Here is a 15339-nt window from a genome sequence, read left to right on the forward strand (position 1 = left end):
GAGATACCTATATGTCAACGCAATGGGACCACAGTGATATTCTATTTGACACTCCACAAAGTGATGATCCATCTGAAAGAAATTACCTTCTGGATAAACAGTGTACTTTCAATGAAAACATCCCAAAGAGAAACCCAAGTACCAGTACAAATAGTATATATGATAAGGATACACGTGTCTCAGATATTGGGGATTGGGAAGAGTGGGAATGGCTTTGCGATCCTGAGGAAGATGAAGTCAGTGGTGATAATCTGATAATGAACGCAATAGACGGAAGTCTCGATGAGGAAGAAGACAGATTGCCTGACGATCAAAACGATAACTTGAGTGAAAAAGAAAGTGAAATGTGTAATGGTGATGAAGAAGAGCATGATATTGTGGAACACTATACTAACAGACTTTCTGGTGATCATGTGAGCGATGCAGACCTTGCTGAAGATGCTGAATATGTCGATAAAGATGACTGGGACTGGTTGGTAAGTTTCAGTAACACGCTTTTAAACGAACGACTGTTATCGTGAACAGTTGGTTATAGCGAAGTAGACTGACAACAAATCAACATTTACGCCAACAATTGTTACCTTATACATTTGATTTTAAGTTACAACAATTAGCAACTTTTACGACTATGGTATATGCAAGGATCCGTGTTTGCCCAACTGTGTATTGCTTATAGGAGCTATTAGCTATGAGCACTGTTCGTTATCTACATCTTACATTAGTCAACACTATGTGGCTACCTTTTTCTTTATTACATCACAACATGCATGGTTATCTGATTGACGTACAACTTGTACATGTAAGTGTATTCTCAGTTTATGGTAATGGAGCTTGGTTTTTATAAAGTATTCCTTTCAATAATTTTGAATTTTCGATCATACTCATCAGTCTATTCATCATCATGGTATTGGTATCTAAATTCTTTTGATATTTTCTTCTAAATCGAGACTTGAGGCAATTTATGTTGGATAAGGTACAATATTCTAACCTATTTTAACAAATGAATATTCAGGGTTGAAATTTTAGCAATTTTCATTACACTTAACTAGGATCCAAAATGATGTATAATGATAGTTTATCTATCTAACTATTTACCATGTGTTTGTGATCGCCATACTATATAATTCTGTAATATATATATGAAAGGTGAAGATAGCAAACATTGATCAATCATAACTCCTATAAGCAATACAGAATAGAGCGTTGGGCAAACACGGACTCCTGAATATATCAGAAGTGGGATCAGGTGCCTAGGAGGAGTAAGCATCCCCTGTCGACCGGTCACACCCGCCGTGAGCCCTATATCTTGATCAGGTAAACAAAGTATATCCATAGTTAAAATCAGTGTGCCACGAACGGTCTAACAATCGGTATAAAGCACGTCAGACAGCATTTAACCCAATGCTAGGTTGTATTGGCAAACTAGATCATAATAGCGACATGTAGAAAACAAATACCCAGATTTGCTGAGTGTTGTCTCAATCTATAAGAGAAAGTACACGGAAAACAATACAACGAAGAAAACAAATGCAGTTTTTTTTTTTTTAATTTATAAATAAAGTTGAATACCAATTTTATAATTGTACACATGTAGCTGGGCAAAGGCTGGGAAATATCTTGACAAAAAATACGATCATCTTAAACTGGCGAGTAAGACATAATGTAAATACCGTATTCACTATAGCTAAATGTGTTTGTGGATCTACGTGCATTTCAATTTATTTGGGAGGGGTTGTATTTTCTAGAGCAGTAATAATGAAGCAATGTTTTGAAATGTTCATTACGATTTTAGGTATTGCAGAATTTTTTGTGAATCCTTCGCGGATGTTTGTGATCTGTAGACGCTTTTGTTATTTTTGGTATTAATGACATGACTTTGGATTATTGTGCCTTAGTTATGAATCCGTTATATATGTATGTGGAAACATGATGTTCATATCAGGTCCTCGCAGACCCCCCCCCCCTTCTTTTTTCTTCCACTTCCATTTGATATCCATCATGAAATACATACCGTATCTCATATTACATCCCAAATTATTACATTCCTCGCCCCGAACGCCTGGTCTGATATGTTGTGTTTTAAGAGGTCCCAGGGGGAAGAATAGTGTTTGTACTAACCAGTATATCTTCAATATATAAAGTATTAACGCTGTTGTATCTGGTGCACGAGTTTTATTACTTTCCTCGTCCCGGACTGTCGGCCTAATATTGGGTGCACGAGTTTTTATTACATCCCTCGTCCAAAGCGCTCCGTCTGATATCGGGCGCATAAGTTGTTGTTTTTTTTTCAACATCTGCTGACAACGTCTGACTAAATGTGGATGATGGTGGTTTGGATTGGTTTACATCTCGCGTCCAGAGCGCTCGGTCTGATATTGGGTGCATGAGTTTTTAAAACATGTACATAGCTCTCGTCCCGAGTGCTCGATCTGATATCGGGTGCATGTTTTTTTTTATTACATCCCTCGTTCTGAGCGCTCGGTCTGATATCGGATACATGAGTTGATACATGTATGGCCATGTGCGAAGAGAAAGGTTATACATTAATGCATGTATTTATTGACCATTACTAAATACCGAGTGCATTTTAATCATTTTCTGCTATGTGTCCATCACATTTAAGAAAGATGTAAAATTCTTCCAATTATTAATACTGTTTTTTAAGTCACTTTGTCCATTTGATTTACGAATCAATAATTTGTCTAAAGAACTATCGCACACTGAAAGCTCGTGTAAATTTTTGTGATGCTGGCGCAATTGAATAATTTTATGATATGAGTTCTTTTGATAAACAGTCTGTTCATTCTTAGATATTCAATTACTATATCGTGCATTTAGTTTTCAATTTCAGCCCCATGATACAAAAGCTAACTGTGTGATCGTTTTTGTTAAAAAAATAACCCATGAAAACTTTAAACTGTTCATAAATTGGACATAGTGAGCAGTTGTACTGTTATGTTGAGATGAAGAGCTTGGTTTTGCGGTCCTTGTCACTGTGGTTTAAAATCAATTTTCTTTCCGGGGAAATGTTCTCAACTGTCACAGGCATTAGACCCGTAGACTTCCTCCCCCATCTAAATATACATGGGAGGGGGTGGCTACTACTTTAGTGCCTGTGTGTCTTGCTTTATTAGTTCGGCGTATAAAAGTTCAATATTGGTCAACAATACAGTATTGACACGATACAGAGCATACGGGTGTTCCCATATGGAAGGTTGACAGCAGAATGATTACTTCAGATGTAAATTGTATATTTATAAACAGACTGAACTTTTCAAATGCAAAATGAAATAAGTTTTGAATATATCTCATTAACGCACTCTGAAAAAATTAACGAGTTGAGTTACTCCAAAATTTTAAAGCGCTCAGAATTTTTTTTTTCAAGTGCATATTTTTCCCACGAAGTGGATTCTGACGATCTAAGTTAATATACGTAAAAAATAAATCTATATCATGAGGCTTTTTCTACGGTATAAATCAAATATACATACACAAAATACATGTACATGTTGTAGATCAATTTCATTACAATTTATAGTTTCTTTTTGGGGGGTGGGGTGGGGTCATTTTATTTTGTTGAATTTTGATATGAAAGTAAAGACCCAGGTTTGGGTAAGAACACAAGAAGTATATGTACATGTGTATGCATGGGGAAATTTAGCAGTAATTAAAAACTATTTAACTTTCTACAACGATATGGAGGTCCCTCTCCCAGCTTATGCCGTTCTCCTTAACGAGTGTTCCGGGGTCCCTTTTTCAGTTTGGGTCGGTCGGTATATTAAATGTCATAATTATATTTATGTTGACAATTTTGCCCAAAGTTTATTAATGCGGTTTTATAAATTTGGAAGCCCCATTCGTCCAAAGATTCTCGGAATTTGTAGCCAGTAATAGCATATTATTTGTTTATTTCTTCTACCTGTAAACACAATCACAAAATTTATTATCTTTATTCCTATCCTCATACTAATTAATTAGAATAAAATTTCGATGTGGTGTAGTAAGTCGGGAGACCGACCAATCTACATTTCGGTGGTTTGTGTTCCCTCTGTTGAGTGTCTAGCAATGTTGACGTGTAGTAAATGCGTTTAATTTGAATTAAAGTGTTCTTTTCAAAAGTTTTGAAATACATATATTCCACGCGTGTTTGTTAAAAAACAATTCTGTAGAAGAAATACTCAATTTATAACTTTTTTGTACAATTTTATAATCATTATCAAACGTGTCATTGTGATATACACGTTATGAGTTAAACAATACTAAGTTGATATTCATGTTTACAAACTATGCATTATAAAGGATTGAGAAACAAGCCAAAAGGCTTATATTAATCTTGCTCTCATCACGTTACAGGTGAGAGGTCAATGAAAATTTTAAGTATGTATTAATAAGTCATATACCAATAATAATAATAAAGAAAGAAAGAAAAGCTGGAATTGAGAATTGAAAAAAATCTAACACACGTGTAATAAGGGCCGTTCTAGATATCGACCATACATATATTTGAAAACTTTGACACACAATAAGAATTTATCTATCAGGGTATCAGCCAATCTTTAAAGTAAAAGAGCAATGGAAATTAAATTCAGAGAATCCAAGCACAAGCAAAGCATGAAGGTGTGTTAGATTATCTGTACGGTTTCTATAGAATTTTTGAACGAAAATCGTGAGGTGAAAAATATCAGATTATCCTTGGATATTTGAAGGGAAGAGACTGCCCAGGGTTTAGTTTCATTTTGAAATATCTACACTGTACACGATTATAAAAGCTTGCAAAGTATGTCTAAGAATTGGGTGAAAATTCAAACATTGTCACTGAATATATATATTAGAATCTAGAAAACCATTCAAGGTTTCAGAAATTGATATGCCGGAATTAATTACTGTTAGGAAAAAACATAGATTACTTTGTCATAATTTTTGACAGAGTTAATATTTAAATAAACTGGCTGGAATGATAATCAGTCCCAGATTTATGACAGAAGCAGCCACTGTTGACACGCTCCCTTATTATAGAAACAAAAGTCGGAAACACTTTCACATTTGCACGAGGTCGTGAGCCTGATGAAGATTTTGGAGACTGCAGACGTTTTTAGTCTGAACGGGTACATGTTAAGAGCTTGTCAGTATCAAGACTAATTCTTTTTAATTCCCAATTCGTGAAAAATCATACAAGTGCACTATTGATAATTATGGTCAAATTGAGAACTCCTTTTTCAAACACTTATATTTCAAAAGTCAGTAATGTAATTATATAGATACTTTGAAATAATAAATTACTAGTACTCGTTTATATTACATAAGAAAGTCTTGTTCGTTGGATTTTGTTATTAAATGTGATTACAGGTTGGTTTGTGTGTGTGTGTGTGTGTCTGCCCGTCATGTAGATGCAAACACACAAATGCATTTTTGACGTGGAACCAATGAACTAATCTCATATTAATCTGATTACTATAAGATCTAAAATCATAGAAGAATTGCTTTGAGGTTTATATCTTTCACTCATATCAATACGTCATCAGCTTTAGGTGAAGTGCAACAAATGTTGACTTGCATGGATCTAGCATTGAGGATTCGCTGTCGTAACCCTAAGACACTATAAGACAGGACCACCAGTTTCGTCCCCTAGGACTACGTCGGACAGGATCACAGTTTGTAAGGTTTCGTCCGAAAGACCCGCGGTTTTTTTCCCGGGTATGACGAGCTTAAATACCATCATATTACACACAATGAACTATATTAAATGCTATTCCATTTATCAAAAGATTACATAAATAACTGTTTCTGTTTTGTTTCAGTTCATGCTTTCTGTACTGTGTTTTCTGCATCAATGCTAAGTTGAAATTAAGCAGTTTATATGTGTAGGTCTCTGACAAACACATCTAGATCGCATAGTCTGACATTTCCCTCGCTCCCCACCATCTCAGCATCTATTCTATATATTATAGACGAACACGTGACTTCATTTTAAAGATGAAATCTGTTTACTGACAATTCCCAATGAGATGGACTATTTTTAAAAAATGACTAAAATTTGGTAAAATTATGACCGATATATCCTTGTTTGCTGTAGATCGGCGGTCATACATCACGTGCGATTATGAATTTTACAAACACTCAAACCTTCCCACAGGTTACAAACACACGGTAGCAATAAAACTGATTATATATGATTCAAATTTCGCCACGGTAGGGTGATATGCAAATCACTCCACTGAAGTTGGGAGAGATAGCATCTTAATTCACTGAAATGCAGACCTCACAACATGCAAAGCTGTCTCAAGTTTTCAAATTTTTTTTGTAAAATGTTATGGGTGTTTTTTTTGCCGTAAATCAACGACTAATGGTCGCGCTATCAAATTCTTGTCATACTCCATCGATTTGCTCTACACACATTAAAAGCTAACATGATATTGATAGTATTAATTCATTCAGTCTATAAACTATTGACAGAAAGGAACAATTTCTTATTATCATATTAATATTAGGGCAATATAACATTGGGGGTTATCAAACATATTCCTGGCAGTATTGTATTCAGTATAAATCACTTCACTCCTTCAGTTTCCCTGTATTATTGTATTCAGTATAAATCACTTCACTCCTTCAGTTTCCCTGTATTATTGTATTAAGTATAAATTAGTGGCGTTAGATCTCCTGTACTTTCAATATTTCACTCTCAAACACGAACCATTTTTCTATATACATGTATAGGTCTGTGTGTATGTCTCTGTTTCGGAAAATATTGACAATAAATCATGCCTAATTCTTCAGAGAAAAAGTCTTTGGAAAAATAAAATAAATTTTGGAAAATGAAACGAGTCAAATTGTAGCACGCGAAATGACTCTTAATATTTTCTATATTTTGTAGGATCACTGACATGTTTACATATCGTTCTTTTGTATGCAGACAGACTATATACTTTTGTATGCAGACAGACTATATACACATGTATTTTGTGTAGGGCATGTAAAAACCTATAATTTTCTTCAGTTAGATAATAATCATCAACAACACTTCCTGGTTTGTTTTTATTAATGTACAAAATTTAAATTGATTTGCGCTTTTGGATACATGTGATTATTAGAGTTATAAATATCAAAATTATTTATATATATATATATATATATATATATATATCTGTGTACTATGTGTGTAAAGCAATGAATTGTTGAATTTTTCTTTAAATCGAATCGTCTAATTTATATACATATCTGTGTACTATGTGTGTAAAACAATGGATTGAATTTTTCTTTAAGCCGTCTGATTTATTAAATCTTATAATATCACATAACAATATCAGATGGTGAGACAGCGACTTGGGGAGGAACAGTTTTCCTGGCACTGCTTCTGTTTCTTACATAAGTATTAGTAACAGAGACAAGCCCGACGACTCTTCCAATTTTCTACTCAATCATTTCCTCATTATGGTCTGACATTTTCATCTGTGGGGGAGAGAGGGACTGACGTCGAGTTTTCCCTGGGTATGTCAGATAAAGCATGGTCATCCCGATCTCATCATTAAATTGCAATAGGAGAGTATTCCATGGACCTATGTTTATTGTCGGAAGATGTTGTCATATATTGCAAATATTTTCACAATTGTTTTTATAAAGTGTATGTGTAGTGACCTTGTACCTCAGGAGGTTTAGGTAGACTCTGTGTGTTGTCTAATTCTGTTATGTTATATACAGAATAAAATATATCTAAATCAAACATTTTTTTTTTTCGAACATTGCGAAATCATTACCACAATCCAGCTGACCCTCTCAGTGAATTCAAACGTTTCCTTGCAATTTTTCTGAAATATAGAATGCATTATTATGAAAGACAGGAAGCATTTGTAATAATTTGTCTGTATAATCATGGACATATAATATATACGTACGTTATAGTAATTAGAACTAGGGATTAAGATAACGAACTTCATTATCACCTGTTAATTACAGTTGGATATTGCGATTTTAACCAACAAGAGACTGGGAAAGAAGTTGACAAGAGTTTGAGAAATGGTTGCCAAATGATTAATTTAATGAAACATTCCTCCCACGTGTCCAGAGCAGGTTTATTTACGAGACACAATGCCTAGTAACGGTCGGCGATTTGAATTTCAAATCAAACGTCAGGAAAGCCATTTGTAGGCCGCTTACATTTTATGTAAATTTATTCAAATTCTGATGTAATTGAAAAATGTATTTCTATAAATTGTATATTTAGATATTATAATTATCATTGTGAAACATTTATTATGTGAGCGCGACCCTTGATGTTTTTATGGAATCTGTTTGAAAAATCGTTTTATTATACGGAGTTTGCAATGCAGGTAATTTGTCAAGAAATAAACATATACAAATCATGTTAAGATTCAACCACAATTATTATAATGGAAAGAAGATATAACGCATGTGTCGGTTTCTTTTAGAAATTTGAAATTTATGCAGAATATTATTTTTATATCATAAACACGTGCATATAAAATATTTTTAAAATGTCATAATTTTTTTAACGAAAAGTTTTAGAAAACAAACTCAGTGTGGTATTTTTGAATTCAAAAATTCTCTTTCCATAGTTTGTCATCTTCGATTTTTCATTATTCTAAAGGAGCATTCTTGGATGAAATTATCCGTAAAAATTCACACCAGGCATTGTAATCCAATTTGAATGTTTTGTATCTTGTTTCTAGATTCCCGTTAACTTGATTAACACCGCGCTGGACAATAAGGGCAGATCAATGTCCGAGGCTCCACGGGAGTCGGGGCGCCACCTGGACGCCTCATTTACCACGAAAGCGCGACCACTTTTCGGCGACTAGTCCGGCTGACATCAACACTTTGTGACGGAATATCTCACTATCATGCAAATTAATACATTTTTTGTAAACATTTTGTAATATTTCCTGGACTGAAAACATTTTCTGCGCTTTAAATCATAATAAATCAATAAATTTCAATGCATTTTATTTTGTAATTCATACTTACAGAAATTAGCATTGCGACAGATCCAAGAAAAAACATTGGGTTTCAAGAAATAAACCAAGAAGCATATCGCTCACTAAATGTCAAGTGTAAAACAAATATCGGTTTTGACAGCTCGTGATAAAACACATGTATCCATCGGACTTTTGACATGTAATGCATCCAATAGGTTTGAAGCCAAGGCAAGAAAAACATTGAAAATGTCGAATGACAACGAACAGGAATTTTTAAAATCCCACAATCTGGAATGGTTTTGATTTTTTGCCACTGCACGCGAGGCAGGTTTGCGTCGGTGAGCCTGATCGTTATTGAACTATTTTCCTTCATTGTTGACATGTTCGCTAAAGAAATGATTTACGGCTTGTCACAAAGATCTCTGACAGGTCAGAAATAATAATTGTAATATTGCTACCGACATAAATTCGTCCTACAAACCTCGTAAAAACTGGCTTATAGGGATCGTGAAACACTCAAGAATTTATCTATTGTCCCTGTAATTACTTCCATGTATGTTAGAATAAATGATTTACCTATTGATAGAGAAAGGATTTATGCAAATTTTGCATTTTTTTCAAGTTGCTACAGATACCTCATTGATGCATTCTATATTCCCACCGTTAGCTGTCAAGTTTACCTTCTGGCGAAATTGATTGGCTTAGGTGGGTCACATGACCTCTCGATATTTGAATATTCTAAGAGAGACGTTCATCGTACTTATACAAAGTTTGTGTGTCACCTGAGTAATAGAATATACGACACAATTATAGTATATACATAACATGGGATGTAAAACGAGTCTCTGATTGTCTCTCATCTTCATTTGTTCTGCAGATGACCATGGATGAACCGAGAGAGAGCGGATTTATAAACAGTCAACCATGCATTGCAGAATTTATGACTTCGCTCCCGCTTATCAATGAAACTTTACAGCCTCCATCAATCACCTCTGATGGCACCACAAGATCATACTGTCAGTCGTTCACGCCAAATCACCCCTCTCTTGCACAACATGCTGACCCCCGGGGGTCGGGGATGGGTGACCCCAGGGGCCGGGATTCTAGCAACGCAGGAAAATATCCGGAATTCGCATGGATGAAAGAAAAGAAGAACATGAGGAAGAATTCCAATTCAGCGGTGCCGGTTTCCACGGGACCCGATATAGGTAATTATTCAGTTACTTCTCTTTTTACTGAAATTTAAACGAATCGGGCATTTTCAATGCCATTCCTCTTGAAATACGATCCCCGACGAGGGAAGGTTATTTGATTAGACATAAAACATTAGGATCTGTGTCGAGTCTGACCCTTGATTTACTAGTGAAAGACGGGCCCTGTTTTTTCTGCCGATACTACACAGATAGGTACATATTGAATCCCGACCCATATTCAATTTAAGAAGCAGTGACCGTGAAGGGGTCGCCTCTATAAACAAAATGTACCCGGCTCAGTTTACACTCGGAATAATGGCTGGGTTCTATTTGATACGAGGGGTCGCGGGTAGAAGGTGCATTTATGTCTGGCTGATTTAACCAAATTAAACTTTTGATGCCTTCTGAAGACTGTGGCACATAAAAAACCCCAGATATGCTCAGATCACTACTTAGTAATCTGTCAAATTGCTCCTTTTTATCTCAGTCATGAGTTGTGTTCAGAGATCTACACAATTATAAATAACATTCCAATTTGTAAATGATATTCTCTTTATATAGATTTTTTTTTTACTTAAAAATATTTAATTTCTTAAGTAATATTTTGAATACTTCTCTGTTATTATTGATATTTTAAAAATAAAGTTTTACATTCTAATGAAAAAAAAATGGAAACGTGGAATTTTCTCGTGGGTCAGTGGAAAAGGACAGCAAATTTTCTGCACCATTTGTAGAATATTAACAAATAAACCTCGGTGATTTGAAAAGTTTAGATGGTCATGTCAGTTTTCACGCTTAACTCTCCTAACAATAGAGGGGCGTAGGATTCTTTAAAGCTGGCTCTGAACTATGGTCTGGACTGCAATACCATGGATTAAGGCTTGATGTTTCCCCTCTTACAAATTTTATAATTGACGTTATTTTGAAGGATGGTTACAATGTACTGAATTCATCAGAAACTTCGTACACATTCAAGCTTGATCAGTTCCTGAATATTTCATTTACATTGCCCTTAAATCGAAGAAAATTAAAATCTTAAAATCTCACATCAGGAATTTGATTCAGCCACCTTTTCACAAATTATTATTATTATTTTCACACATTTGTGAGTTGAGATAAAATTAAATGACGAACGAAACGGTCTAACATGTCTAATTTTACATAATTTCCCCAAAATTTGCTAACGGTCAAAGTTTGAATAAAATAAATACATCCACTCTATGTAAAAATCAACAGAAAATAAAGGGAAATAGAAATGTACGCGGAAGTCGCATTCATATGTACATTGCGGTTTGTGTTGCTTATTGAGGGAATCATTTTTAGGTCACAATGCTAATAAAAGAAAGTTTTCTGGAAACGAAGTCTTAAAAACACATGTACGAGATTAAAATCGGGATAGCTTTTCCTCATTATTTAACAAAATATACGTGAAACATAACAAAATTAATTTTGATAAAAAAATCACAATACTGTGTCCTCCCCATTATCTGCTGTTACGTACAAAAACATAAGTTTGTGTCCTCCCCATTATCTGCTGTTACGTACAAAAACATAAGAAAATATTATCATTTCCTCCATAGTAAACAAAGGTTTGAAAAATTCATTTAGAACACGAAAATGTGAAGAAGCCCGGGCCTGTTGATTTATAGCCTGTTGTGTGTCTTCCTAAACAGATTATGGTGGTCGTTATTTAGAAGCCATTTATGAAGCGGAGAAGGGGGCCTAATTTTTATTGTATAACCCGCTTCGCTGGAGACGGACTCCCCGCATCGAGTGATTGTTATGGTTACTTAAAAAGGAAGAATTAAAATGAAATACATTCTATATATACATCAAACTCACAGTTTAACAAAAGTAGATACATAGACTTTTACTTGTAAAAACAGAACGCCCCAAAATGGGTTTAAAATGGGACCGATTTGTGATATGAATTGATAAATGACAAAGGGCTGATCTAGAAATTATCATTATAAATCAATAAATTTTTTCTGATTTTTTTTTCTACATGATATAAACGATGAAAGGCTAGGGCGTTCGTTTCGTCGGCTAAATGCTACAGAATGATGATAAAAATTATATTGCTTGAAGTCTTTGTGAGAATTTTTTCCCTCGTATCTCAGAGGCTTATAGTTGGTGATCTTATCTGGGTTATTTTTTTCAATACTATAAAAACAGATCGGATTGTTGTTCTCAGTCATACAAGAAAACTTAAAAAAAAACCCAAAAAACTCACACCCCATAACAACGTCCTTTATTTCCTGGTGTATCAGGCATTGAACTAGAAATAAAAATATATAATAGTATTCTAAATATTTTACAACGCCATACAGACCTAAAGCACAACGCGGAGACTGTGATGCATACTGTGCCATTCATTTACTTATTATTATCATTTTTACATAAAATTCTTTTCTTTTTTTTTTCTTTTTTTTTTTTACATTATATGCCTTCATGTTCATTGCCCAGATTAATAAACAAATTAAACATATATACATGTACTTTGTTTTACTATTTTAGTAATCTATCTTAAAAATAGATATCAATTCACAATACATCTCGGTGGCTTTGTTTCCGATCTTTTAATTACTAGTAGATTAATGTGACGGTTTCTCTGCAACTCTCGGTTTATTACACGGCCAGATCGACAGCGCTTTTGTGTACAATATTTCAAATTTCCAGATTAGCTTGAATTTATTGCAATTAAACAAATATCTCTCCAGTCCTAGCGAATTTACATTTTATATTTAATACCTCGCTATATGGATTCTGAAAAAACACTGAACTATAGTCATCGTGAAATCCTTCGACATTTTGGCATGCATATTACATGTACACGTACATCAAAGCAAATTAAAACATATCATTTGAGCTTCAGTGACAAAAATCTATATAGACTATACACCATTGATTATAAAATACACATGTATAAATTATACCTTATATATCAACTGCATATTAACTGTGTAACATCTATTAGAAAATCTATATACTGCGTAACATCAGAGACATATACTACATGTATATATGTCCCTGGTAACATCTATTAGAAAATCTATATACTGCATACATGTAACACATATATGGAAAATCTATATACTACATAAAATCTATTAGAAAATCCATATACTGCATAAAATCTATCAGAAAATCTATATACTACATAAAATCTATTAGAAAATCTATATACTGCATAAAATCTATTAGAAAATCTATAAACTGTCTGATATTGATTAATCAATTCTCGTACTTAGGACGGTATAGTGTCCTAACTATTACATAACAGAGCATACTTGTGGTCTGTGGGCTCCGTTCTACTTTGTATTTACTATGTTTTAAATCCACAAGTCTTGACAGTGCTGGTGAAGGACGGAAATATTTGTTCTAAAATAAAAGAGCTTCTTCGTTTAGTTATACAACTACAGTGTATCTAATTTGAAATAAGCAGACACGTTGCAGATATCTTTATGGCTATAGAACTGCACTGCGAATCGGCGCTGTTTTCCACCTTGTAATATACATGTGGGTACTACGCGGAGTTCTATATTCTATTTCACGTGCTACAGACTAGGTAAAATTACATTATATGTGTGTAAGGAAAATATGACATAATCAATATTGTAAATTTTAATTACAGGAGTTTTGTATTTAAAACAAGAAAACATTGATTATACATACAAGTACGGAACAACTGAACATTGAAACAACACAGGTTCTGATTCCCGTGTACATGTAGGCCTGTATATTTTATGTTTTGTTGCAAGTAATGCAGATTTAGACATTTTAAGTAATATTAAATATGTATATGAATTAGCTAACAGAATTATTATTATTGTTAACATTAAATACCAGATAATTTACTTATTGCAGACAGAAATACAATATAATACAACAAAATCAAATCTAAACTTCACTCATTGTAAAATATATATATATATATATATATATATATATATATATATATATATATATATATATATACACCCCTTTGAATGTTGACAGAACTACAGCTTCATAGCATTTAAAATTCACTGATATATACTTTCCAATCCAGAATTTACTACATTTCGAAAAAGGTAGAAAATAATTACATATTATAGAGAGATGTACAAAACACGTAAAATGCTATCCAATCCAGATTTTCACTTAGGATGGAAATGAGTAAAAAAAAAATTAACGTATATATCTGAAATTAACTCATAGTAACATACTGCCCAATTCAAAACTGCAAAACAAGCAAACAGTGGTACAAAATGTATTTGTCCAGAATCCATGGTATTGTGAAAAAAGATACCAAATGAATTAAAAACTCAATTTAAAATTTATTCACTGCTATTCTTCAGTATCAGATCAATTCGCTATCATTTGAAAAGAACATTTGAAATAATTCGATTCTTTAAAGTCGTTTACTAATTTTAGAATCGGGGAACTCAACGTTATTTCCAGCAATTTTAAAATATCTCCATTTCTACATTAGTAAATGATCTTTTTAACAGTTTCACAGATTTATAGATCCATGTGCATGGAAATTTATAGTTCATTATAAATTATTTCCTTGACTAAAATTCTGAACCGAATTTATGAACATCCTACTTTTCAAACTTCCTTTCGTATAACATAATTTTGTGACATTTTATTCTTGTGCTGTGGCATGGATTGTATCGAATGCCTTTTAAATATATTCCCGCTATACACAGATTGTATATGCTTATTGAACGAACATCACGTAAACAAAGCGTGTGGTGTATGATAGGTCCATGTCGTATTGAAATTGTTACATGCAGATATCTGTAAATACAAAATGATGACATCATATTGCTATATGTATTTCTTCACATTCTCTACAAAAAAAACTAAGAAATTGCTATACAATATTATAAGATATACGAGCCCACGTTTAACAGCGATATCTACCCTTGCATTTGAATGCTAGATAAGTGTGGCCTTAGCGCGTCTCCTTGTCAGAAACCATTGCTGTCACACTGTGATTAACGTTTCACAAAAATATTGTTTGCGTGCTGAATTAATTCAAAATTCAATTCATTTGAATAAACATCATAAATAATAACTGTCTCCTAAACAATAATGTTTGGTAAAGGACTAAATATAACACTTATTTACCGAGTAAATTATGTCATACATATTTCCTACTGGACATTTTGTATCTGGCAACGTAACGATGAATGCAAGAAGGGTCATAGTAGACAGGCAGATGAAAT

General features: G+C 33.5%; 1 protein-coding gene and 1 long non-coding RNA gene across 2 annotated transcripts in view; one reads left to right on the forward strand and one right to left on the reverse strand.

Annotated features, from left to right (window-relative positions):
- Window positions 1-205: 205 nt before the first annotated feature.
- LOC125647172 (uncharacterized) overlaps window positions 206-15339 on the forward strand; it is a 29964-nt gene continuing 14830 nt past the window's right edge. Inside the window, exons 1-2 of the mRNA XM_048873858.2 lie at window positions 206-476; window positions 9808-10138. Coding sequence (XP_048729815.2) covers window positions 258-476; window positions 9808-10138 — 550 coding nt within the window. The 5' untranslated portion in view covers window positions 206-257. The remainder of the gene's footprint in view (window positions 477-9807; window positions 10139-15339) is intronic.
- Window positions 7249-10010, reverse strand: LOC130047010 (uncharacterized). The gene is made up of 2 exons (XR_008796102.1): window positions 8980-10010; window positions 7249-7802 (listed from the first exon to the last, which is right to left on the reverse strand). It is a non-coding gene; the product is annotated as an uncharacterized LOC130047010 (long non-coding RNA).

Source organism: Ostrea edulis, chromosome 6 (genome assembly GCF_947568905.1).
Source record: "Ostrea edulis chromosome 6, xbOstEdul1.1, whole genome shotgun sequence".
Taxonomy (NCBI): Eukaryota; Metazoa; Mollusca; class Bivalvia; order Ostreida; family Ostreidae; genus Ostrea; species Ostrea edulis.